General features: G+C 46.6%; 9 protein-coding genes across 10 annotated transcripts; 3 read left to right on the plus strand and 6 right to left on the minus strand.

Moving 5' to 3' along the window:
• Nucleotides 1-1353: 1353 nt before the first annotated feature.
• Nucleotides 1354-3108, minus strand: GL218_01812 (O-glycoside alpha-1,2-mannosyltransferase like protein 4; the record flags this gene model as incomplete). The annotated part of the gene is made up of 5 exons (XM_033578293.1): nucleotides 1354-1695; nucleotides 1749-2163; nucleotides 2226-2312; nucleotides 2364-2762; nucleotides 2825-3108. The coding sequence occupies 5 exons, from the start codon at nucleotides 3106-3108 to the stop codon at nucleotides 1354-1356; spliced, it is 1527 nt and encodes a 508-aa protein (XP_033438761.1).
• A 2342-nt stretch (nucleotides 3109-5450) lies between these two features.
• GL218_01813 (putative cellobiose dehydrogenase protein) lies at nucleotides 5451-6905 on the plus strand (the record flags this gene model as incomplete). The annotated part of the gene is made up of 3 exons (XM_033578294.1): nucleotides 5451-5499; nucleotides 5568-6302; nucleotides 6364-6905. 3 exons carry the CDS (start codon nucleotides 5451-5453, stop codon nucleotides 6903-6905), a joined length of 1326 nt encoding a protein of 441 aa, XP_033438762.1.
• Nucleotides 6906-7634: 729 nt separating this feature from the next.
• GL218_01814 (uncharacterized protein) lies at nucleotides 7635-8648 on the minus strand (the record flags this gene model as incomplete). The annotated part of the gene is made up of 2 exons (XM_033578295.1): nucleotides 7635-8339; nucleotides 8442-8648. The coding sequence occupies 2 exons, from the start codon at nucleotides 8646-8648 to the stop codon at nucleotides 7635-7637; spliced, it is 912 nt and encodes a 303-aa protein (XP_033438755.1).
• Nucleotides 8649-9949: 1301 nt separating this feature from the next.
• On the minus strand, nucleotides 9950-12228 carry GL218_01815 (Enhancer of mRNA-decapping protein 3; the record flags this gene model as incomplete). The annotated part of the gene is made up of 3 exons (XM_033578296.1): nucleotides 9950-10864; nucleotides 10939-12023; nucleotides 12096-12228. The coding sequence occupies 3 exons, from the start codon at nucleotides 12226-12228 to the stop codon at nucleotides 9950-9952; spliced, it is 2133 nt and encodes a 710-aa protein (XP_033438756.1).
• Nucleotides 12229-13214: 986 nt separating this feature from the next.
• Nucleotides 13215-15589, minus strand: GL218_01816 (ATP-dependent DNA helicase PIF1; the record flags this gene model as incomplete). The annotated part of the gene is made up of 3 exons (XM_033578297.1): nucleotides 13215-14064; nucleotides 14122-14239; nucleotides 14290-15589. 3 exons carry the CDS (start codon nucleotides 15587-15589, stop codon nucleotides 13215-13217), a joined length of 2268 nt encoding a protein of 755 aa, XP_033438757.1.
• Nucleotides 15590-16509: 920 nt separating this feature from the next.
• Nucleotides 16510-19599, plus strand: GL218_01817 (DNA ligase 4; the record flags this gene model as incomplete). Its single annotated transcript, XM_033578298.1, has 2 exons — nucleotides 16510-16610; nucleotides 16710-19599. The coding sequence occupies 2 exons, from the start codon at nucleotides 16510-16512 to the stop codon at nucleotides 19597-19599; spliced, it is 2991 nt and encodes a 996-aa protein (XP_033438758.1).
• Nucleotides 19600-19677: 78 nt separating this feature from the next.
• GL218_01818 (Uracil phosphoribosyltransferase) lies at nucleotides 19678-20563 on the minus strand (the record flags this gene model as incomplete). The annotated part of the gene is made up of 3 exons (XM_033578299.1): nucleotides 19678-20090; nucleotides 20157-20256; nucleotides 20387-20563. 3 exons carry the CDS (start codon nucleotides 20561-20563, stop codon nucleotides 19678-19680), a joined length of 690 nt encoding a protein of 229 aa, XP_033438763.1.
• Nucleotides 20564-21480: 917 nt separating this feature from the next.
• Nucleotides 21481-23073, plus strand: GL218_01819 (uncharacterized protein; the record flags this gene model as incomplete). 2 transcript variants are annotated; one of them, XM_033578301.1, is made up of 1 exon in its annotated part: nucleotides 21481-23073. In XM_033578301.1, one exon carries the CDS (start codon nucleotides 21481-21483, stop codon nucleotides 23071-23073), a length of 1593 nt encoding a protein of 530 aa, XP_033438765.1. The 2 variants fall into 2 exon arrangements, with proteins under 2 accessions (XP_033438765.1, XP_033438764.1); XM_033578300.1 differs by having other exon boundaries at nucleotides 21622-23073.
• A 213-nt stretch (nucleotides 23074-23286) lies between these two features.
• GL218_01820 (uncharacterized protein) lies at nucleotides 23287-24717 on the minus strand (the record flags this gene model as incomplete). The annotated part of the gene is made up of 1 exon (XM_033578302.1): nucleotides 23287-24717. The coding sequence occupies one exon, from the start codon at nucleotides 24715-24717 to the stop codon at nucleotides 23287-23289; it is 1431 nt and encodes a 476-aa protein (XP_033437751.1).
• Nucleotides 24718-26634: the final 1917 nt, after the last annotated feature.

Below are 26634 nucleotides of genomic sequence, written 5' to 3' on the forward strand. Positions count from 1 at the left end.
CCAACCCATCTATGTCTAATGTTCTAGGGCACAATAGATCAAGATCCAGGGTTTTAATACATCAAGGTATCATGTTCAACTCCTCTTAAATGTCCAGTACTGTCAAAGCTCATTCTCTATACCTCGCCTTTTGAATCATTGAAGATGAATTGAAGGTTTGGTATAAGATTTGCAAGGCCCGTAGTAACTGTTTGAGAAGCATATATTGGTTACCTGGGTAGGTAGGTAGTTATGCTATCCACGCCTGTACGTCTATGAATTGCAAAGAAAAATGGTAAGTAAGAGCTACCGCTCCTGATAATTTATATGTCTATGCCTACGCGAAGGCTCTATAGGTTAGTCTACACCCAATAGGGTAAAGTCTGCTCAGATCTTGAATTGCCTCATGATAAGTTTGACATATCCAAAGCGACTTAACGTTCATGTCTTAAGGTGACTATACCATAATCAACTTAGAGTATCCAAGGTATTATGCCGAGTGACTCCACGATACTTTTAATTGACTTATGTAGACTCGCTCAAATACAAAAGGGGTAATTCGTGGCATTTTACCTTTCTTAAAAGGATCTTGAACTGATATACTTGACTTTGTCCATCTACCTATATCTATAACTATACTGGAGTTTGTCATAAACTATCCCAGATACAGGTAATCTACTCGAATGCTGTAAGTAGTATCTCATTCGAGTTATATTAGAGTTTATATGATTGAAAATATTATAAAAATCATCCTAGAATTTAACCTGAGTCTTGACTAATATTTACCTCTAGTAGGGACACGCAAAGTATGGGTACCATTATAAAAGTTTCCATGGATCAACATCTACAAGTCCTATATCAAATAGACAGACTCGAAGGAATGGCAAATCGCTTTGTTAACACGAGAATATTATGTACGATTGATGTCAAGCCCAATATAGTATGCCAACCCAACTGAACCATGAGGGTGCAGCTCTTCTACATGCAGAATTATGATGTTCGCCACCCTTGACCTAGGCAGTAACCGACAAGTAACCTATCAAAACCGCCTCTAGGTTCGTGACGCCCTCTTTCTATGGCAAAACTACCAAGCCGTACAAGTTGAGGACCGATATATATCCCCCTAATACGTAATATGCTACACTCCTATCAGCCTTCGCTGCGCCGTTATCCGAAACCCGTCATTTCTAAGCACCCCTCCTCTGCTGGCAAAAAGCGATGAAGAGCACATTTAGACCAAATACAATTGTCGTTCCATCGTTAATATTTTGTGCCGGGCAATGCCTTAGAAAAAGGCCGCTAGAAGATACTTGGTATCCAACCGTAGTTGTTGATGGGAATTGCCAAAATGCCTCTGGAGTTGACGAACTCTCACTACGGGCTGGCCCATCCGCCAGCAACGTCAACCCACTCAGCCAAGCACGAACCTTCCTTACCCTCGACATCTACAATATCAGTATCGCAGCGGCAACGGCAACCAACACCGTTCTCCTTCTCTGGATCCCACTGGTCCCAATACTCGTCTTCTTCGACTCGTTTCCTCTCGTCTTCAGTTGTCTTCTCAAGGTAGGGCTCACGAGGAAGCTGGCGGGCAGGGGCATTAGCAGGGCAATGTTGGATAGTAGTATGTCGGTAACCGAAGTCTCGGAAATAATGGATGTCGCGAGGTGCTAGAAGAATACCAGCAGCAAGGGAATGGATAGGAGCATCGCCCCACTGGCATATAGTTAGTAAGACTGAATTGTATTCAAATGATTGGAATGACCTACTCGTTCCATCCAGAAACCACCACTACGATCCATCATCTCGAAGAAAGCCTTATACTCCTTGCTTCGGAACCAGCTGAGCTTCGCGATTTCGAAATTGGACCAGAAATGGCACATATTATAACTCTCACCCTCCATGGCTTCAGGATCAATCTCGGGCAAGTTCATTCGGCCGGGATCGCTTCGCAAAATTTCCTCAGGTAGTGGCGGCTTGAAGTTAGGGTCGTCCTCAGGAGGAGCCGGCTTCTCCGGCTTGGGCTCGACGAACATCTCCCATAGACCTTGAGACGTGATATTGTTCAGGCGCTTGTAAGCAGAAGCATATCGGAAAATGTTGGGGACAGTCTCGCGAAGCTCCTTAACAGCGATGGTGAAACCGTAAGTCTTGTTATATTCAATCATCTTACGGAATGGGTCACTGCATATTGGCGTTAGTAGGTGCGAGCAGAGTATCAAGGATTGAGCTAAAATAGAACATACTAAGTAATATCACAGAAGTACTTGATCTCGGGCTCCAAACGCCAGTACCATTCGTATTTGGCAAGAAGGGGGTGGTCATAGAAAAATCTGGACCGTATTAGCTAAGTTTAGAAATCAGCGTGCTTGTTGTTTACTTACCCAGAGTAGAATCGGCACATGGCGTGGTAACTCTCCAGGCCACCATACATCACAGCGGCATCTCCTTGTTTAGCAATACCCTCCTTTGCAACTTTCGGGTCTATCCAGTCTGGGTATCCCCACATCTCTGGACCGACCTTGCCAAACTCGACCGGAGCAGAAGTGTAGTTGCGAACGATGTCCTTGAAAGTCTGGTTGAAGTCTCCATCGTTCAGGAAGACATAGGGATAATGATACCATCTGTTGAAATGACGCTCAATAGACTTGATAGACTGAATGACACCATCAAGCTCCTTATTTCGGGCGAGAACGACAAACGCGCCATTGACTCGTTCTTTCGTAGTATCAGGTTCGAGACAGCCCGAGACGAATACTTTGTCATGTTCTTCGCTGATTTTTCTGTTACAAGACAAGCAGTCATTAGCAAAAGCAAACATAGAACTCCATATCAAGAGACATACCGAATAGCTGGTGGTGCGCCAGCAGGCATCAATATCCTCCCTGGAGAGCTGGGATGCCTAACAAATAGTACAAGGATAAGGACAACAACGATGCATGGAAATAGAACGACCACGCCTAACGGGACGGATATGCTGGAATTGCCTTTTAACCTGAGAGGTCTTCTGAAGAAAGCGAGTCGCGATGTTAACCTGTTGAGCTGAGGTCTCTTCTCGCCTGAGGTGGGAAGCTGAGGCGTGTTCATGGCTGCAGGTACACGCCTATAAGCGCGCCGAAGCAGATCCATAATGGAGCCTGACGACGCCCTCGCAGACGGCAGTCGGGGAGAGGTGGAGGTTGATAGGCGACTATATCGGTACTGGAATAGTCTTTCTTCTCGTATAATGGGTAAGTCGTTGATTATATCGTGGTTGTCGTAATCGAAAGATGGTTTATTCAATCATACAAAAAGGACCCGTTACCGCCGTCTATCCGTATATTCGTTTTAGTGAAATGCGCAGAGTAGCGAATGGCAAGGGAAAGATCCCCTTTGAAAAAGGTCGATGATGGTGAAGGTATTGATGAATAGGTAGGTTATAGATAGGCAAATAGACGGTCAATACGCATACGCGTCAGACACGCTACCCCCTTTTTTGATGTCGTTCAACCAGTCAACAAGGTTGAACTTTATCGTATCAATCTAGCAGATCGAAAAACGACTGCATTGGTGCCGTCGACAAAGTTTAACGGCGATAATTCATAAACCAGGCGCGAAAAGTTGCCAAGTGGCGACAATGAAAAAAAAAGGGGGTTTCTGGGTAGAAGTTGGAATGAAAGACCAGATACGGAATAAAATGGATACGAGGTCAAAAAAGTTGGAATGAGATTATGAGACGAAGGGGGTGTACAGTGGAAAAAAACCAATTAAGACTTAACAATTAAGCTACGTTTGACAAGCCAGTGAGTGAAATTATGCTTAGAATACAGATAAACAACCAATCAGAGTTTTTACATGACAAAGAATATGCACTGTGTAATTGGTACTTATCATCCCTTAGAGGCTGAGAAGATCTTTTGATTTAACTGGCTGAGGTTATTGCCTTAGTAAGGTGTTGTTATCTAGACCCACACATCGGCGTAGATCTTTTTCCGGGCAGCTGGGGCTTAGCACAAAGTGGCTCAAAGAGTGTTTAGATTCATTAGGTAAAAATAGATTTAGGGCCAACCCGAATTTTGGAGATTCCCCAGAAGTTCTCCAGAATTTCAATGTTCCAGAACACTGGCCATGTTTATGCGTGTCGCCATGTTTCTCGACGATTGCCGCCGTTCGAATCTCATACGGTTTCGGTTGAAGCATATTTAATAGGATATGCTAGCCTATTGACAATAACAGCAGTGGTGTGAGGACCTACTATCTTGCATATCAAGGCTCGTAACCGCGCCAACCGAGGTTTGTCTTCGAGCTCGTCATGACCCTACTCGATTAAGTTCGTGTCTATCACGATTCACGGTTCAGAATAGCATTTATTGACTTCCTGGCTTCGATTACTTGCTATTTCGTTATACCAACGTGAATAACTATATCTACTTGCAAGGAAGTCGGTTTCCTCCAACGTCGAACTTGAATCTACGATTTCGTGGGTATATTCAACTTAGCGCCATATGGAACAACGTATTTCATAATGTTCTAACAGGTTGAAGACATCTTCGAGACGAACAGTATCTTATGAAAGTCAACTCTTGAAGGTGTCTACGCCTGACAGGTCCTAAGAACTGCACGGTATCAGAACGTACTTTGTGATGATAATGTCTAACTATCATATAATATCTTAAATATTCGCAGTCCGATTCCCCATATTAACTTCCACACTATATACGGCCTATTTGCCACGAGCATCTAATAGAGTACGGTCTTGAAGAGGCGTGGTGAGGTCACTGGATATTAAAAATATCTTGTCTTCAAGAGTATATCGCCCAAGCTTACGACACCGCCTTGGTAGTTCATGCCGCTTGTTCCTGACGGGTTACCTATTTGATAGTGATGTTTAGGCGTGTCTATTCTATCGTCTCGGTTATTTGCTACACTACTCAGCGTCCTTCTCTACATCTGCCGGTGAGAGGCGAGTGTCTGCGGGGACCCCAGGCGAGACTCGATCTTGTGGAGTTGCATTTTGTCTTTCCGCCTAATTACATCAATAAAAGATCTGCCTCCGCAGGCCGAAAACAACAACACCTTATTTTGTCATGTCCATTATTACATATCCTATAGCTTAGGTCGACATGGTGTAATGTCTGCTATATAAGGAAATTTTGACCCCCATTGCCTAAAAGAGATCAACCTGCCAACAGCCTGTCCAATTAGCTCTCATTCCCCCTTGGGCGGTCATCTCAAGACCTACCTATTAATTACTTCAGAGCGCCAAGAATCCCGGTTCGTGGACTCTCCGCATTCAAGATGGCTTCCTACGGAGCATGGCGTTGCATCATCAGGAGTGGATTATGGGGGAGACGCTGTAGATCTGCTGCTATATAACACGATACTTCCTCTATAGCCTACTCTGTCCTAGCTCTTTCAAAAGACTTCGCGTTACGTCAGGTGACTAAGGTTGACTATTTAATTCTGTACTTTGTCATAGATCGTATATCAACATGCGTTTGTTGACGACGGCTTCGGCGGTGGCCGCTCTAGTGGGCCAGGGTGAGTAGTATTCTTGTTACTTGTAGTATAGAAATAATAGGGGCAAACACTAATACTAGATATGTCAGTTCTATCCCAGGACCCTCCAACATTCCCTTTCCCAAGCAGCTGCTCTGGCATTGCTGCTCCTAGATATGCCTTCACGGTTGATTCTGGCTGGGAAGTAACCAAGATCGCTAGCGGTCTTCGTCAACCCCGAACTATCATCTTTGACCCTCTCGGCCATATGCTAGTGTTGCAAGCCACCTCTGGTATTTCAGCCCATACTTTCGGCCCGGATGGTTGCATCAACAGCACCAAGACCCTCTTCCAAAACTCGGGTCTCAACCACGGTCTCAGCTTGACACCTGATGGCAAGACCCTCTACGCTAGCTCCCAGACGACAGCCTGGTCGTGGACATACGATGCCGCCGCCTTGACGCTTACGAACCAGAAGACCGTAGTTAGCGGCATTGGCCAGGGTATTCACTCGACCCGAACCACCCTCGTCTCCCCCAAGAACCCGAACCTGATCATCGTCTCCGTCGGCGCCGCTTCGAACTGGGATAACCCAACTATCGACCCGAGTGTCGGCCGTGCCATCGTTAAGGTCTTTGATGTGAGCAAGGCGCCCGCCAACGGCTACCAATTCAACAGCCAAGGCACCGTCCTAGGCTACGGTCTACGTAACGAAGTTGCCCTTGCTTTCGACCCCAACGGCCACGTATGGGGTGCCGAAAACAGCGGAGACGACTTCAGGAGAACCGTTAACGGCCAGTCGTCAGACATCCACATCGACAACCCTGCTGAAGAGCTGAACTACCGTAAGTTTCGAAAATTCTGATAAAGAAAAATAAAGATGCTAATGTTGCTACTATCGTTTAGTCGGAGACCCCGCCGCGCCCCTTGCGAACAACTGGTTCGGCTACCCGACCTGCTTCACCGTGTGGGAGCCGTCCAACTTCCGTGACAACACCGCTCTGAAGACCGGCTCGCAGTTCGTCGTGTCTCCCAACTCGACCTTCAACGACGCGTCGTGCGACGGCAAGGCCATCCCACCGCGTCTATCATTCCCGGCACACATGGCGCCCATCACCAACGCCTTCGACCCCGCCGGCGAGAACCTGTACATCACGTTCCACGGCAGCTGGGACCGACAGCCCGCCCAGGGGTACTTCGTCGCCGAGGTCCCCTTCAAGAAGAACGCGGACGGCGGGTACGAACCCGTGGCCGCGGCCGACAGCAAGACCGGCTACAAGAACATCATCGGCGCCCAGAACCCGGGCAGCTGCAACTCGCCCTCCCTAACCATGAGCTCCTGCTGGCGTCTCGCCGGTCTGAGCTGGGACCAGGCTGGCGAGCGGCTCTTCATCAGCTCCGATAACCAGGCCCAGGGCGAGATCTTCGTCCTGAGGAAGAAGGTCTAAGCGAAATAAGTAGGTAGGTAGTCAGCCACGCCGTATATAGTAAGGGGGTTTGGTTACTCTCTGGAGGAGATAAGAGTACGTTGGAAGTTGGCGGGTTCTCGTTAGACTTTCTATCTCCTTTGCGTGTACGTAAAAATTTAAGTAGGTCACCAGACGCTCGGTAAAAGGTTTAACGATACTTTGGATGTCGTGGTTTTTGTCTACTGTTGCCTCTTTTGCGTGAGAGAATATTATCTTCTGGAGTGTATAACTAGTACGAATGTACACTTTACCTTGAGATCATATATGATTTTTGCTGCCGTTATTCTATAGAGTGAATTGCTAGAACGGACAGTTGCCTATACACTTGCAATTTATGAATTAGCGAATGCAAATATGGCCTATATACTACTATAAAAGCTCTATCAATCAAGACAATTTACAGAGTCATGAAACACGGTCTATATTTCGAGGCGAGTGAATGAACAGAATAAATAGACTACCATGCTTATTCAGTGTTATCGTTCTGGTCATCCACTCAGGCTACTAAGCATGCTACTATACCATTATACATTGTACAAGTACTAAGTAATTATAGCTATCATACAAAAGGGACAATACATCATTATACGAAAAGTCATTAACATAACATTTGACTCCAAGCAACCTGGGTATCATAACATTACTCCTCCTTTGTTGGACTTGACTTCAACTTAACCCCTTCCTCTTACATCGACCTCTAATCCCAATCTACTGCAGCGCATACAACTTCCTCGGCTGCCCTCCCGCACAAGAGCTAAACTTCCACCAGCGGCCATGCCACGCGCCAGCAATATTCACAAGTCCCCATTTGATAGGAGCCGGGATAGGCGGCCAGTTAGCCCACGCACCGTCCTCAGTCGTGCCGTCTAGATTTAGCAGGAAGAACGGCACTACGTCGAGGGTCCCTGCTTTCGTTACCGTCGTCTTGCCCCAGCTCTTAAACGTAGCCGACGCATCTTCCGCCGCGGCAGATCCCGGCGCGGGGGCGTTTGCGTGGTCTGACAGGGCGGCAATGGTCGCGATCTCGCTGTGGAAGTGGGCTTCGAAGGGCTCCTGGAAGGACTCCATGATCTTGACGAGTTCCGCGCCGTCGAACGTCGAGGGCTTCGGTTCTACGCCCAGGAGGTACTTCTGGAACTGGGCTAGTCCGCCCAGGAACGCCTCGTGTTCCTTGTGCGTATCGGCCCAGATAGTATCGTCGTTGAGGACGGCCTCGACCTTGGGGAATAGAGTGGCTTCTTCGTCGTCATGGTGCGAGGCTACGAATTTGTGCCATGTTAAAGCGTACCCGATAAAGTCGGCCTTGTCGCCGGCTTTGACGTGCGGGGCTTGCTGGTATACCGAGTTGTAGCCGCGGAGGATGGCGTTGTGTAAGAGGGCCATGTGCGTGGCGCCGGTGGTGAATATATCGGTCTATCGAAGAGGTAGGGTAGTGTTAATTGGCTTATACTAATCTTGTTTGCTTTTGTGATATGTTGCCTAGAAGCAAGAGAAAAACGGAATAGGAAGAAATACCTTCTTGGTCTCAAATTGAGGAGTTGTCACCAACTTGATAGGAGCATCAGCCCAAACCACACTACCCGCCGTAGCGGGATCTAAAGCCGGAGCAGTCATGAAGAAAGGTGATCGTGTAAGGAACAGCCCGATTAGGATGGGAATAGCAATGAGTATAGGCCTATCAAGGATGCTTCGACGTGGTTGATACTTCACCGGAGGTTCCATCTTGAAAAGGAGTACAAGCTAAGCTCGAGGATGTCGTGGTAGGTAGCCTGCTTTTATCTAGGTATTATAGAGACACATACACAGCTGCAAGTGCAACAACCACCTTACTCAAGTCTCGCTGGCTCCAATGCAAACCGAGTGTTAAACATTGGTCCGGAAGCTTCCTCGTACGAGGAGGGAACATGCCATGCCATGCGTGACACCATTGGACGTAAGTGATAGCTAAGCTGGCCCCTGTCGATGCAGATTTGCTGAGTAAATATCTGTATATTATTGGATACCAGAGTGCCAGGATTAAAGCTAGCAGGGATATAAAGTGTACATAGAGCTCCGTGTTGGTGGGATAAAACCCGAATAAGATCGGAGTCCAAGCTCGGTATCATCGACGATCCTTGACTGTGTATGTATGTATTTCTCGATATTCTTGCTTAATATAAAAATACAACACTTGCGTCAGTTATAGTAGTAATTGCTAATCATGGATTATTGGTGAGGATCTATCCTATAAAGACAAATCATACGGGGTAACTAAACCTGGATATCCGTATGCCAACGGAGGTTTACCTTGGCATATTTGTAAAAAATAGGTACCTAGTCTATCACCGAAGTCCGAGGAAGAGCTATCAGAAGTAATGGAATTACTCTACCCTCCTCGCGCTTCGGAGGATTCGAGCCATCCCCAAGTAAGACCGGTAAGACATATATCCACCTCTCCATGTAAATAAATCCAGAGCTACAATATCACAGAGAGAGCATATTCCATTATCATCACTATTACATAGTAGGCATTAGACGCGGAGGTATACCTAACACTACGATTACAAATAATATTTTTAATTCATTACCATCTCACCCGACCAAAATCTGCGCTGCAACTTCGCTGGCCTTATCCTATGTAGGGCTAGGCTGGTAATAATGCGCGCAGTAATGGGTGACTTTTGTATAACTCGTCATCACCTCATAAGGTATTCCTACATGTAGAGAGGTATGTAGACCAGGCTAACGCCGTCGAAAATGCACAAGCCTTGAGTGTACTCGTACGTACTGGCATGCTGTTCTTATGCCGCCTTCTAACCTCGACCTCAACCTCTTTCTCCATCATGATAGTCGTCGACTGTAAATTTAACATTGCCTTACGCTGTAGCCTTATAGACTAGAATGAACCCCGCTAAGAGCAAATTACGCCTCCTGCTCGATCGCAAGCGGTGTAAAGGCAAATAAATGCATGCTTATTTCGCAATAACCAAGCACATCATATGCAACCCGGCCTCCGTGCGAAGTTGGATATAGAAATAAGTAATCTAGTCGTCTTCTCCTTCAGGTTGGTATCGTAGCTCTAACACCCATTTGTCGTCAAAATCGATACCACGACGTATCTTAGTTGCCACCTTACGCCAGATGACCGGACCAAGTCCGATGTCAGCCAGGTATACCTTCCACTCCCCTACCATGCCGATGTCTCTGTCATCGCCCGACTCCAGCGCCTTCAACAGACCAACTTTCGGTGCGCCAAGGGCAACTATATAACGGGGGTGGACGTAGAGCTTAGCTCCGTCGATGACGTTAACACGGCCAGTTTGAGGTTCGATACCACTTGGTAGATCGATTGCCATGACAAAAGCTTCGTTTCTGTTTGACCATTCCATAAGTTCATATGTAGTGGCCTGGTCAGACTTTCGTAGCTCTTCAAATGGTGTTGTAAGTCCTAGGAGTGCATCAATGATTAAAGTAACGAAACCTTGCGAAGCTGTCTCTAAGGTGTTACTAGCTTGGCTGACATGTTCGAAAAGCTCCGATTTGGTGAAGATGATGCCTCCAAAGTTGCGAAGGAGGCGAGCTTGTTTCCTAATATCTTCCAACAGCTCCCGCTCTCGCTCGATGCCGACCACACACACTAGGACGTTAATCCCATGGTTTCGAAGGTGGCGGGCGGCTGCTAAGGCACGGATTCCGGACTTATTATTACCAGCAAGAACAACTATAGTGGTTGTACTTGGCGGTGACGCTGCGGCTGCACGAAGTCTAATAGCAGGATCGTCAAGAACACGCATTACGACCTCTGTGATACCACGACCTGCGTTTTCGGCTAAAAGGTCCTCACTAAAACCAAATTCGTGACGCGCCACATTCTCCAGTGTTTGCATCGGGAGGTGGGCGATGGCTTCGATTCGACGATTAGAATTAACAGTATAGAATCCGCTAGGGGTTGAGGTACCCTGTTTAGAACATATTAGTTAAACTCATAAAAGAAGAAGAGCAGAAGAAGAAGAGCAAAAGAGAATAAATTTACCCCTGAGTTGACTCGACTCGAGCCAGCAACACTTGCTGTGGTGCTGGCCTTGCGAGACTGTGAACGGCGGGTCATGGACAATCGAGAATCTCCCCGTAGCCGAGAATTACGTCCGCTACCTTCTACTACGCTAGCACGATCGCCTCCGTTGGCAAGGTCGTCATCAGCTTCACTCTTCCAGTAATCGCCAGGGGCGTCTTTTGGTTTGGATGCTGATGATGGAAGATCCAATACATTCTCGCTATAATGAAGATTCTTCCCGCCCGCCGTTCCAGGCTTCGGTCGAGGGAGACGGTTGTGGGATACCAGGCGTTCGGCTTCGTCAATTTGGTCTTGCTCTTTCATTTCGTCAAATATTTTTCTCTTATCAAATTTAGCAAGACCGCCTTCAAAGTCAAAGTCTCCCGCTTCCTGTACGTCCGTAACGTCCTCCGAAGCCCAGCCATTTTCGATATTTCCCTCCACTCTACTTTTCTGGCTCTTCTTAAGCGCTGCGAACGGTTGAAATGACCTAGTAGATTCAAGGATCGGTGTCTCTCTCCAACCTGGACCTCGGTTAATTTGCTGTGCTGGGGAACCATTGCTATCAGCCATTTTATTCCTGCGTCGACCCCGGCCTCGTGCGCTTTTACGATTGTCTTTTCGGGGGTCGGATGGTTCGTCAGGTATAGTGGGAGCTACTTGGGCCCTGTGTTCTGTTATGGTGCTTCGCCTAGAATGAGGAGTTGGGGATATGTGCAGTTTCGCTGTAGAGGCGTTAAGTGTAGTAGTAGTAGCTGCATCGGTCACCTCATCCGGGGAAGAGTATGTCATGCGATCAGCAGGATTGGGGATGACTGGAGGATCTCGCTTCTCTGCAATATTCGGTTGAGCATGATAACGTGGGTCGCGGGGAGGAGCTGTGCCTGTTTTGGGAGTCAAGCTCAAGATTGCAGGATCTTGGAAGGCCGAGGGGGGCGCCGTTAATGAAGTAGGCGTAGTTTCAGCAGTTGTGATAGTAGGATTTGGGGTTAGGGATATATCGTTAACATTGCTCGCGCTGATGACGACATGTCCGAAGAATTGATTTGTGCCTACTACAACAGCTACTTTATGTTAGTCAATGTTCCTATTTAGACCACCTCTTGATGATATTCATTGTGAAACTTGGAACTTACCGTGATCTAGTGTAAGATGTTGCTGAGGAACAAGACCAGTTAAGATTCCCTGAAGACGTTGGCCGAATGGTTCTTTAAGGGTTACCATATAATAGCTACCCAGCCATTTCGATAGCTTAGCATCCTCAGCCATTGTCACCTACTAGGACGACTAGTAAACTCTTGGATTCCTTTAAAGAAAGGTAACTGTTGCTAGACGCGTCTAGTATTTGTGAAATCACATGTGGAACTCCTCGCACGACTAATCCTGCTACTTAATCTGTATCTCGCAGTACTAGTAGTCTTCTCGTTTCTCGGGAGTAGGCTTTATTCGGTCGATATTCTTAAACCATGGTCAGGAGTTCAGAGAAGTACACGAGTCTGTATTCCTTGAAACTTGTGGATAGGAACAAACAAGTATTCGTAACCTTGGAGACGAACGCTATATTGCTGCAACTCGGGAAATACCGTTTTTTACAACTATCACCGTTGCTGCGCTAATCGAAGTCGATACACGGGAAACCGAATTAGTCTAGAAATCAGTACGGTTACAGCGCTGAGAGGTTTGCTGCATCAGGTCGCATTAACATTCAAAGTTGTCGCAGTCCGTATAATTGATAGGTTTATTTAGCCGTGGTTACCTAGAACAATAATAGAGAACCACCTAATTGGTGGAAGTACAGCGGATGATCAGATTCGACATGAATACTTTGTACGTCGAACGGAATGCTGCCTCAGGTAGAAATAAGTCATTGTATATTTTTGATCTTTTGGTCTTTTGCTTTGTTAGACAACATTAGTCTAAGCTTCACTTATCGATAACATTCTATAGACCCACAGTGACAACACCAATCACATGCAAAGTTATTTCCTAGCTGAGTACGGAATATAGAGGTAGTTACATGTAATAGTTAACTAAGGTAACCATTTGTACAAGCAAGCAGGTTCATTCAATATACTCCACAACACTTCATGCGTATATACTAGCAACAATACTGCCCTCTAATATTTACTATTTATTTCATCTCGTTTCATGACTTTGGTAAGCTGGTGTCAAATAATCATGTTGCTTACCACAAAAAGTCGGCCGTGATGAAAGATGCTATTGAGTATATCGTTACACTTCGTAATTATGCAACCTTAACCGTATGCTGCCATAGCCTCTTCTTCATCATCTAGATCAATGATATCTATACCCTTCCCCTTAGAAGACCCCGAAGTTCCCTTGTTGGCAAAGTCTGAAATCGACACTGGTTTCTTTATCTTGATTGCAGATTCCGCGCTGTAAAGCCTGTTGTAAAATTGAATGACTCGGGGATGAGCCATAACTTTCTTACTGTCGAAACGCAGTACCTGGAGCCCCTGCTTGCTCACAGCTCGACTAAGCGCAACGTATGCCTGTCCCTTCTCGAACACCTTGCCGAGATCAACTTTGACCCTCTCTAGGGTCTGGCCTTGGGCCTTGTGGATAGAGAGAGCCCACGCGAGAATAAGGGGCAACTGTTTGCGCGATGCTTGGACCTCGCCAGTAGGTAGTTCAACCTTCCAATCCTCCGGGATACAAAGAATAATTCTATGAGTTCTATCTGTCGCGTTGAAGCGGACAACTGGATACTCTTTGTTGTCCTTTATTCCTTCAATGTCACGACTGTACGCTTTGATTTTCTTTTTTGACCGGGCGTCTGTCTCGCCTTCGTCAGCCGATCCAACCTCCTCATCGCGGCCACCCCAAATCTCAAATGTAGCTTCGTTCATAAACCCCATCACTTTGCCGAGTGTACCGTTCACTAACGTATCGTCCATATTCTTGATTAGCATGACCTGGGCACCTTTCTTCAAATCCACAGCCTTGGGAGCCATCATATTCGAAAGCAATCTCTCTCGTAGATTAGGGTCGCCTGAATCACTGGCTTCGTAACGATATATAGATCCAGGCAGATTGCGTAATCGAGTCTCGTTGGACCTCTCAACCTCTTGGCGGGTTGGGAATCTAAGGGCGAAGTTAGCAAACGGTATTTAAATACTTCTCTAGGGAGGAAGCCAGTACAATTCAGTCACTTCAAGACCATCGTCAAAGTTTAACGGCCGCGATAGATCCTTAAACGTTCGAATCGTATCTTCGCTGATCCGACCGAGACGCATCTCATTCAGCATATTGGCAAAATCTAACTAGCATTAGTAGTGAGACGATTCGGTGAAAGATATTATAACTTACCAGGGTCCTTTTGACGGAAGACTTGCGTTAATCCAATAGTATGGTCGATAGATGTGCTCCAGGTCGCGGCCTCGAATGCGAACTTGGCTTCCTTCTTACCACCATCGGGGACAGGAGGCAACTGGAAAAAGTCGCCCGTAATGACCAACTGGATTCCACCCCAGGGTCGACCGTTGTTTCGAAGAGTGCGTGCTATTTGTGCTAACTTATCAAAGAGTTCACCATCAACCATGGAAACTTCATCAATGATAAGAACTTTCGTCCGGAGCCATCTATTCTTCGCCTTGGGATTTCGACGAATCTTCTTGACAAGGGTTGGCACGTCTTCTTTACCGAGGCCGATACCAGCGAAACTATGCAGCGTTTGGCCACCAATATTGCAAGCAGCAAGACCAGTAGAGGCTGTTACGCTGAGACGTTCTGGATCTCGTATCCATTTTTTCTTCAGCTCCGAGATGATAGCCCGCATCAATACAGACTTACCAGTACCAGCCGGTCCGGTAAAGAAGACGCTTTCATTCTTGTGGACAACTAGATCGATTACATGCTGTTGCTCAGTACTTAGTGAAACGACAGAAGACTTGGCCTTACGTCCAGCGTGGTCTTCGGTAGCGGAACGGATCTCTTCTGAATCAAGTCCAGACTTTTTATTCTGATTCTTGAGCTGCTTCCGACGCTCCTTCATCTCGCTCTGTGTCGTATCCCAAAGCAAATCTTGGTTCTTTTTAGGGGCTGGAGTAACTGGGTGTTTCCTATTCTCGGTGTCATCTTCGACTGATGGCGCAGAAGTAGCAGCTGGCGCAGGTCCCCATGTTGGAGGCAATGCCCTTTTCTTAGGTCGAGGTGGACCAAGTTGCGAGTTATCATCCGGTGAATCTCGTTTGGACGGTCTCCGGGGGTTTGGTGGAGGGTGGCGATGCTCTTGCGGCGACGAAGACCATGATATTTGGCTAGTAGGCGGTTGAAGTACCGGGCTCGCACGAGGCTTCGGTGCGGCTGGCTGGGGAGGAAGAGACGCGGGAAGTTGGTAATCCAGGTCGATTTCCAAAGTATTATCGTCACTAAAATCATCTTCTACGTAGTAGGCAGATGCGCCTGCCTTATCCTGAGAAACATGAGCAGGCGCCGATGCTTCTTGAAATGATCCGGCATTACCACATAGCAAGGCGACGCTACTGGATCGTTCGGTGATGCTTCGGGTTGAAGTGACAGGAGAAATTGGTTTGTACTGATGGTGAGGTTGCTGTACATTATAAGATTTGGATTGTAACGGTTCAGTGTTGTTGTTTGCTACCTTCATAGACCCTGACGTAGCGCCTGACGACAAATTCGCACGGTTCGCGTGAGAGGATGATGCCCACCGAGTAATATTTCCATCTTGAGCGGAAGGGCTACTTGACGGAAATAAACTCTTCGCGAGGTTATTCTTGCCAGATTGTGTGGATGCGGTCGCCTTTTTTCTGTCTACAGCTCTAACGAACATGGTAATAAGAGGAGAGACTGAGAGATATGCGATTGCATGTGAGTGAGATATACGTGGAAACGAGTGTCGAGTAGGTAAGGGTCTTGAAGGCAGCAATCGAAAAAGACCAGCAGTCATATAGGAACCTCGAAATTGCTGGGTTTTGTAGACTTTGTTGAGTCAATTAAGTCCAACTAAGTCAATTGGACAGTGTTTAATTTACGAGGGAGTGTTTGTCCAAGGGTCGACAGCGTGTTCCTGCCCCGACTGCGACTGCGGGCCAGGAAATACATGAGACTTTTGTTGTAGGGGTATGTACCTTCTATCAAAAGTAAATTCAATCGTTCTGGTCGCGTTTGTACGCGTTGATTGAACCCCACACTAAAATTTAATATGCATGAGCCCAGGAGCCGCGCTAGAAATACAGCCAATAGAATTTAAGCATTATGTGGTTTGTGCATGTTGCAGCTGCTATGGAAATCTGTAAAAGTAAAAGGTACAAAGATACATACGTCATTCCAAATAGAGCCAACAGGCAGAACACCGGGGATTGTTAAGTGCCAGGCAACATTGCACCTTCTAAAGGCAAGTCTTTAAAAAGCATTTTTAACTCTTACATCTAATTTAATATATAACTTGTTCAATTCCCAATTTATCTAGGTATCTATGATGGAAAATAAGGAAATAAAATTGAGAAATGACATTGTATCAATTGAAACATTGAAGTGACTTATACCAGATTCGAGAAGTCAGGGAAAATGAGCCAGCGGCGTCGAAAGATACGGGATGCAGGCGCCGAGGATGAAGAGCGCCGCCAATATGAGACAGGAGGGCAAACGCTTCAAGAGCTAGATGCAAAGTAAGTTATCAGGAATCGGCTTCTAATATTTATCTACCTATCTTAGGCATCTTAGGTAACTAGGTATATAAGGTATATATAAACTAACTTACTTTCAAGATACCCAAATCGACCAAAGAATCACTCGAGAACACTATTTTTTTCAGACTTGTATAAGGATCTCTTCAACCCTCTGAGTGACAACAAACCGCAAGCCGGTCCCAAACTTGCACGCACCAGAGCGGCATCTCAGAAACATAACAAGCTCTCTCCGCACGAGCAGAAACGTAATATCATTGAGCGCTTCATATCAAGATGGCGCACAGAGGTAGGAAATGACATCTACCCTGCTATGCGCTTGATCCTATCAAATTCAGACCGGGACAGAGGGATGTATGGGCTCAAGGAGAGCAATATCAGCAGGCTACTCGTGAAGTTGATGAGAATTGACAGGAATTCCGAAGATGGCTATGATCTTCTACACTGGAAGATGCCAAGCAAGTCAACAGCCGGCCGGGCTGCGGGTGACTTCACCGGGAGATGTTTCGACGTGCTATCGAAAAGGCCTATGCGTATAGAGCCCGGAGATATGCGTATTGCTGAAGTTAATGAGATGTTAGACAAGCTGGCGGCCGCTTCCGGAGAGAGCGAGCAGCTACCGATATTCGAAATATTCTATCAACGCATGAATCCGGAAGAATTGAAATGGCTCATACGTATTATCTTAAAGCAGATGAGGGTAGGAGCTACGGAAAGGACCTTCATGGATCTGTGGCATCCTGATGCTCAGGACCTATTCAGTGTATCGTCAAGTCTCCGCCAAGTGTGCTGGGATCTCTATGACCCTAAATTCCGTCTTACAGATGACCAAACAAGTGTCACATTGATGCAGTGCTTCCAGCCTATGCTCTGTCACTATCAGATGTCCACCTCTTTTCAAAAGATGGTTGACAAACTCAACTCAATAAATCGGGTAGAAGGCGATGATGAGTTCTGGATTGAAGAGAAGTTGGATGGCGAGCGGATGCAGCTACATATGGAAGAAGACGACGATGTCCCTGGCGGCAAGAGATTTAAATTCTGGTCCAGGAAGGCCAAAGATTACACCTACCTCTACGGCGAGGGCTTTAAAGACGGTAATTCGTCATTAACCCGCCACCTTAAGGATGCTTTTGCTCCTGGCGTACGCAATGTCATCTTGGACGGCGAGATGATAGTGTGGGATCCAGAGCTTGACAAAGTGCTGAAATTTGGCACTTTGAAGACGGCAGCTATCGCGGAACAGCGCAATCCCCATAAAGACAACGCACCTCGACCAGTACTCCGCGTCTTTGACATTCTCTATCTGAATGACCAACCATTAACACAATACACCCTACGAGATCGGCGGAACGCGCTTGAAAAAGCTGTCCCGGGAGTACCATATCGGCTTGAAGTCCACAAATATGACAAGGCCAACTCAGCGGACACGATAGAACCGATGCTTCGGAAAATCGTCTCGGATGCCTCTGAGGGGTTAGTTATCAAAAACCCAAGGTCGATGTACACTCTCGCTGACCGTAGCGACAATTGGATCAAAGTCAAGCCGGAGTATATGAGCGGGTTCGGTGAGTCGGTAGAAGTTATTATCATTGGAGGGTACTACGGATCTGGCCACCGCGGTGGCGTATTAGGCTCGTTTCTCTGCGGACTTCGTGCTTCAGAAAACGACATCAAAGCCGGAGCGAAGTCGGAAACATGTTACAGCTTCGTGAAAGTCGGTGGTGGTTTCAGTGCAGAAGATCTCGCCGAAATTCGACATCTCACAGAAGGGAAATGGAAGCCCTGGGACCCAAAGAAGCCACCGAGCGAATACATACAACTTGCCGGTGGAGATAAATACCAGATTCTTCGGCCCGATGTTTGGATTCGCCCGAGCGAATCACTTGTTATTTCCGTCAAAGCAGCCAGCGCCGGAGAATCGGATCAGTTTGCCAAGGGCGTTACGTTACGATTCCCACGGTTCAGGGGCATGCGGCTTGACAGGAGCTGGGATTCGTGCTTAGATTTCCAGGGCTTACTAGATATGAAGATAAGAGCCGAAAAGGAAAACGAGGAGAAGGCCATGAAGATGGAATCGCACAGGAAACGAGCGGTCAAGCGAACTAAGAGGGAAATTGTCATCGCGGGTCAGGATAATGCCGCTCCAGCTATATTTGAGGGCCCGAAGACCAAAGTATTCGAAGGCCTGGAATTCTGCGTCTTAACGGATTGCACATCCCCGGTTAAGAAGTCAAAGACACAGCTTGAGACGCTAATAAAGGAGAATGGCGGCAAGATACAGCAGAGAGCCAATCCGGGAACCAACATGCTCCTTATTGGCGAAAAGAAAGTAGTCAAGGTAGCCAGCCTGATGAAAGCTGGAGACGTAGACATTATCAAACCGAAGTGGGTATTAGATTGCCTTGCACAACGCGATAGGGACTTCCTCCTCCCCTTTGAGACGGGACACATCTTCCACGCTACCAATGCCACGATGCGCCACGCAGAGGAGAATGTAGATGAATTTGGCGATAGTTACGCCAGAGATCTAGATTTGAAGGGCCTGAGACAACTGCTCGAATCGATGCCAAAGAAGGAAGTTATCGTCGAAGAGCCGTTTAACAAGGAAGAATTTCTCAACCAGCTAGCCGATCACGGTCATGATATTGGTGGGTTGAGGGGTTATATATTTAGGGGCGTAAGGATACACTTCGCAGCAACAGACGAGGTCTCTTCTATATCATGTCTCAAGCTGAAGAATTGGGTCAAATATGGAGGAGGGTCGATAATTGACGATCTGGGGGACAAAAGTACAACACACGTGGTAATAATAAGTGATAGTGAGACTGGCGAGATGGAGCGAGCGGCAGAAGTACGCTCATTCATTAGCACCCGAACCCCTGTCCCCAGGATAGTCTCGCGGCAATGGGCCGAGGATTGTTGGAAGAATCGGACTACATTAGACGAGGAGAGATATGCACCATTATAATGATTAAGATAGCCAATATAAGTGGCAAGTCTAGCTAATATTCATTTTATTCGTGCGGATGATCTATCATTGGTATCTTTACTTTCCTATTGTCAAGAACAAGCGATCTCCTACATCTCCTACACCCGGCTTTAGCATACCATTCGGTGTAAGCTCAGCGTCGACGCCTGCAACCCATATATCCACACCCTCAGGCCACTCCTCAGCAGCGCGCCGCACACCATCGGCGGCTGCGATGACAGATAGGACAATAATGCGCTTAGCACCCCACTCCTTGAGCGTCTGTATAGCAGCCACACAAGTTCCTCCGGTTGCAATGACGGGGTCTACGATGATAGCCAGACTCGACGCGTTCGTTCCAGGCTCGCTTGCCGAAGTAGAGACGTGATGCGGAAGGTTGTTGTAATATTCGACGGGCTCGAGCGTGCTGGGCTCTCGGTACAAGCCTAAGTGGTGTACGGGGACGGGTTCGGGAAGTAGAGTTTGTACCGCTTGGAGTTATGTATTAGGCCCAAGAGTTGTATGCAAGGACAATAATAAAGGATCAAGAGACACACCTTCTACCATACCAAGTCCTGATCTAAGGATAGGGACTATTGATAAGGCTTCCGGCCGTAGAGTCGTGGTAGTGTATTCGTACCCGATGGGAGTCTCGCCCTACGTGGAGAAATGCCGTGTTAACCATATATTAGGTAGCCTACCACTTATAATAGGTACAACATCCCAATGTGATATGAAGAAAATGATATAAGGAAAATGAACGAGACAGTTAAATATGAGGATATACCTTTGGCCCATCAACAGGCGTCAATGATGCAGCTAGAGCTTCGCATCCGAGGATCAAAGAGATGTCATTTATTAAAGACTTGACTTCTCTCGACTCTGTACTCTTAGACCGTAGACGACTTAGCTTAGCTACCAAGCACGGGTGCTTAGAGACATGGACGTTTGAAGGGAGCGACATGATGAATTCCTTAGGATTACTGCGTAATTATAGATGTTAATGTAGGAGAGAGTAAAGACGTATTAAGGTCTAAACAAGTAGTTGTCTAGCAAGTAGGTAAGTAAAGTAAGCTATACCTAACAATAGAGAATCAAGGTATGTAACCCTATAGCTCTACGATAGAAAATGAAGTGAATAAATGTATGTAAATTAGGTACCTATGTAGAAGATAAGTTTTGGGTAAGACGGGAAATGGATTACGTTAGGTTCAGGTTCAAGTTCAGGTTCAAAGTTAGGGATCTACGATAGACAGACCGCTTGACCCTTCTACATATGGCTTGTCTGGAATGATTAGGTAGCAGTAGTGCCTCCCTCACGTAGCTGTTTAGGTAGTAGCTGCTTAACCTAGGTACCTCCTATCAAATAGTACCTAACGCGGGGAAGAGATGCCTATCAATAGCTGCCCCGCCAATACTTGATACCTAAGATAAGGCTAACAGGTAGTTAATCTCTAAGTACCCAAGTAACGTTGAGACGCGTTCAGATTACGGAATAATTTCAATAACGTACATGTATTTGTTTGCTACAGAGATAACCGAAGGCTTGCCGTCCAACACGGTTCTCGTTATTACTAAATGCACTTAATGTATCTATCATATGGTCATCTAACTAAATATGTACCTAACCTTCAAAAACACCAATGACCAGAAATACGTGCCAAGAGGAGAATTAAAACCAACAACTGCATAACGACATTTTATAAAAATATCATAAATCAAATTTCAGCAATGTCAACGTAGCTACCTCTTAGTATAGTCTCGACTATTTCGACTATAAACGAAGGATAACTTTATTTTTTATTTTTTTGCTTTATGTTCGTTACTCGAACGTTGCACTTCGAAAATTTATGAAATATCATCACAAGACGAGACGGTGAGATGGATGACGTCCAGTCGCGTCTTCCATCTCACTCAAACGTCAATCGAGACCGAGTATCTAGTCATATCCTTCAGTCTGTGTCTAGTCAAACATTATCACAACGACCATCTTCGCCAGATTACGACGTGCCAGGGTCGTACATGAACCTCCATGACGTAGACGAAGACGCAGACCGATTAGATCCAGCTAAGCTGGTAAATATTAGGGAGCAGGAGCGGCTACAAGCTCGGGTGCAACGACGTGGTTCATCTACATCTCAATCTAACTACGATATCCCAGATTCTTATGCAAATGTACCCGAGTTAGAGGAGATAGCACCCATCCCGAGCCGGGATGAGCACCGCTTGCGTTCTACCCCTTCGCTTGAAGAGGGTAGAGCTCTTGAGCGTGAGTATTCAAGTCACCGAGAAGCCCAGCAGAGGAGAGATGAAGAGATAGAAACAAAGAAACCAAAGATAGAAGAGGTGTCGAGATTAGCAACCGAGATATACACCATCTCGTATCTCATCCTCTTCGCACTATTTGGCACTCTCGCCCGAGTAGGACTCCAAGCCCTAACATTTTACGCCGGGGCTCCTGTAGCTTTCAGCTCCGTATGGCCCAACTTCGCAGGTAGTCTCATCCTAGGCTTTCTAGCTGAAGACCGCATGCTCTTCCGTTTCGAATGGGGCACTCCGACCTACGAGCTACAGCTCCTGAGGGCGAAACAAAATGGTATCGACGAGGAGACAGGTGAATCTAACTCAGATAGGGTAGCTATAGACCTCGCTGCTGCAAAGAAGGCCCATATGGCTACCAAGAAAACTATACCGCTTTACATCGGTCTTGCTACCGGGTTTTGCGGCTCCTTCACGTCCTTCTCCTCGTTTATCCGAGATATCTTTCTCGCTTTATCTAATGACCTTCGCGCACCAGACTCAGGGTCAATAACTACTCCTCGAAACGGTGGTTATTCATTCATGGCTCTCCTCGCCGTCATCATTACTACTATTTCTCTATCAATATCAGGCCTATTCATCGGAGCTCAACTCGCGCTAGCCCTGGAGCCAATTACACCTTCGCTTCCCTTCAACTTCACCCGCAAATTCCTCGATCGATTCGCCGTCCTCCTCGCATGGGGTTGCTGGATCGGGGCCGTTCTCCTCTCTGTGCTCCCGCCAGACCGATTCAGCAGCCCCGGAGCAGCAGAAACATGGCGTGGTCGAGTAACCTTTTCCCTAGTATTCGCGCCGCTAGGGTGTCTCGGGCGGTTCTACGCCTCTCTCTACCTCAACGGGTATTTCCCTTCGTTCCCGCTCGGGACTTTCTTCGTCAATATATTCGGCACGGCGGTCCTTGGCATGGCATGGGACCTTGCGCACGTTCCCTTAGGCGGCGTTGTCGGCTGCCAGGTGTTGCAAGGCATTGAGGATGGGTTTTGCGGCTGCTTAACCACCGTGTCCACGTGGGTAGCCGAGCTGACGGCCTTGCGGAGACGGCATGCATATGTATATGGAGGTGTTAGTGTTGTGGTTGCGCTAGCTTGTATGATAGCTATTATGGGTGGTCTGAGGTGGACAGACGATTTTAGTACGTTGGCCTGTTTACATTAAAGGGATGTTTGAAATATGAATAGTATAATGTCCAGATGCTCATAAGTGCCTAATATATAATCAATTATCAAGATATTTAACAGTCACACAGTCTCCTTACATAAGGAGACGGTTAGAAACGTTAGATTCTGTTCTATTTATGCTCAATTGCTTATATACATCCTCGGAGACTGCGAATATAAAGAAATTATGCACATCCATTTGCAAATTCCCTTACCTCACACCCGCTGGCGCAGCACATTTCTTTTCCAACCATCTTGCAAAATTTGTTGAAGGTACATCGACTCCTCTCCAGAACATATCAGAGCCCCATATCACGATAGGGAAGTACAACGATGTAGATATAGTAAAGCTTATGGCATAAGGCCAGAGCCCTTCCTTTCCAATATATGCCCAGCAGATGTCAAGCAACCATTTACCAATTGTTCGGTTGCCAAGCCCGTGAACAAGGTAAAGAGCATAGCTTATCCGTCCAAGATATCGAGCTGGTCGAGTAAGGAATACAGATTGAACATATGGTAAGAAAGCCATTGGGCCGACAAGTAACATGGCACCGATTGCTAACCAAAAGCGACGGCGGTATGCACCTAAGGGCCAAACATATTTTGACCAGATGTAGCCGGGAGTTTGGGTGTTGTGGTCTCGAGGATAGCCGCAAAGGAAAAGACCAAGTATCATGGTCAGTATAAGAAGTCCATTTACTAACTTTCTTGCAGATGGATTCTTAGGCTTCCTCAGTAGCACTTCAATTTCTGCTAAAGACATCCCTGAGATGAATAGAGCGAGATCCCAACGTTTATGACCGAAGCAATGGATTATAAGTAGGCTTTCGACAATAAGTCGAACGGCAGTCCGAGTCTTTGCAAGCCCGATGATGAGTAGAAAGACAACCATCGAGCCCCGGAACTCGACAGCAATAGACCATAGTTGAGGATTATAGAACCCAGAGAAGTCTGGCGTCCACTCCCACGGGTTCGACTCCATGTCGAGGTATTCGAGATACGACGTTAGGCCATGCTCGAATGGTTTCCCATCCACCTTCTTAGGGATATCTATTATACTGAGGTATGCGCAGATGAAAGCCATCGTGCTAGACGCGAAGGCCGGGAGGAATAGGCGAATAGCCCGGCGAAAGGTAAGTGAGGTCAACCCGGAGAACAACTCCGGATACTCTTGGCGGTGCATCCGTTGAATGAATCGGTGGGAAAGTACAAAGCCTGAAACGACGAAAAATACCGATACCATAGCGGCGCCAGAGTAGATGATCCGAACGAACGGTAACAACCAAAACGACGTATTATTTTTGTATCCCCATCCTGAGTTGATAGAAGGGTAGGGAACGTGAGTCCAATGAAGAATAAAAACGATCAGAGAAGCGACACCGCGAACTCCATCAAGATATTCGGTCGAGTACGGCTTTTTTGACGCCGCATTTGACTTCTCTGATTCTTCGACTGATAATCGCTTTGCTAGAAAACTCGGCCTCATAAAGGCGAGACATTGCCAAACGGCTACCCGGAGAGAAATCGGGCGAAGACTCTTTCTCCATCTAGATGACCACCTCGTGCGATCCGTATCATCTAACGGTACTTGAGGGAGAAGGGATTCTTCATCTTCTCTAGTTGAGTGCCCGGGGAGATGCATGGTTGACGTTACTCAACCGACAATGCACACACTTCCTGCCAACCTATGAATTTTGATATAGCAACGAAGCTGAAAGTGTCACTGTCCCTCCTCCTTTTAGCGAATTCACTTCCTATCAGGAAAGATTGAAAACTTCTCTTCCTACTTTAAACCGGTCTAACTCTTGATAGGCTACTTGCCTAAGGTATACTAACTAGTTGTATAAGCCAAGAATATGCCACGAGATGACTTGGTCCACCACGTCCAGGGCTATTTGATGAGACTATTGAGAGGAGTAACAAGGTAAGTAAGATTGCAATATCACCATCTCCTATACTGACGCATTACCGTAGTGGATTCTTCGGCATGCGGTCTGATATGTAGTTGGGATATTAAAAACAACTGTTAAGAACAACTCACAGCACATAAAATCAGACAAAAAAAACACATTCAGCAATATCATTGGAAAACTAAAGATTTAGGAGAGGAGATACGGTCTATCCGAAAGGAATCGAATGCCAGATCCCGCATCCTTCCGTCGTTCGACCATGTTGAAGGAAACGTCGCACAGGGTTCGGACCAGAAAGCTACCAGCTACAAGATAGGGGATCATTTCTCGACACCATCAAAATGACGAGCCGCTGAACTGGTAAGAAGCCAAGTCGATCTCTAAGGATTAAGATTCTGCCAAGACAGTAAGCCTCCAATAGAGAGCAACACAAGTGCCGGATCTACAAATCAAACCTTTGAAAAGGCTTAGCATCGCATGTCGCCAAGAGTTTCTGCAATGCACGCCAAGATATTTGCCCTGTCCGCAACGTTGAAAGTTGGGTGAGTTGGGTGAATTTTTAGTGAGCCTATCCGGTCTATCATTTTGGGTAGTTATTCTTTTTGATATTCAAAAACCCTCGTCTTTCAGCTACTCGGAGCTGATCACTTCTATAATAAACCTAGCCTCCGGTCGTAGACTTACATTCGACCAACAAATAGTCTCCATCGCAATACATAATAGCCCCATTTGGAAGGTCTTTCAAAGGGGGTATCGCCGCACGCGACTTCAAACAAACGAGGTCTCGTGTGGCACGTGTGCACTTCCTTAGAAGAGAAGGAGATGAATGAGAGGAAGCCCTTGACATCACATTAGAATGTCGAATTTACATAACTAGTAAGTAAAGTTCAGGGCTAGATTAAGAAGCAACTCGAGGTAGGTTGTGCTAAGTGACGCAGAAATCGTTATAGGCGTCACTACATTACATACATAGTACTAACCTAACATCTCGCGTGTCTCCTAAATGTTGTGACTACTATGTGGTATGTATGTATAAACTGATTACGGCAATTGTACGCTCAAGCTTGTGACTGACGAGCCCAACTTTAGACTCTTTTCCCTGGCTCGAGAGCCCCGACCTAGTCACTACCGTGGATCCCATGTGGTCCCCCTTATCGTTACTCTCATGACGTGGGGGGGGGATCGCTTCTCAGCCTATTAGCTTGGCAGTTCTGGAAACCTGGACTGGAAGGCAGTTTTTTCTATGTCCCAGAAGTTGAGATCTTCGCTATGCATCTCGGCCCCTCTCCGCCTACCGTAGACCTTGCAAGTTACAACGCGCAGCTATGATTTGCCCTCTCTGAAATTTTCAGGGTGTGGACATGACAATTGTTAGCTGCTTGAAGTAGGAAATATGTCGTGTGCTGTCGATCCGTTTCCTATACAGTTCACTCTCCTTGCACTTCTTACCTGCTTATGAGAGTTCTTCCCTCATCTATCTCACCGAGAGACGCGACCATCGTGAGACCATATCCTCCAAACTGATAACGAGCATGACTCTCTAACGTCGAGATAGGCTTTCGCAAGGTGACGCCCCCTGTAGTCACCGAGACTAGGCATGTGAAAAAAAAAACAGCACGCAATTCACGATCGTTACGTTACGATAACTT

This window comes from Daldinia childiae (assembly GCF_008694065.1).
Source record: "Daldinia childiae strain JS-1345 chromosome Unknown Scaffold2, whole genome shotgun sequence".
Lineage (NCBI taxonomy): Eukaryota > Fungi > Ascomycota > Sordariomycetes > Xylariales > Hypoxylaceae > Daldinia > Daldinia childiae.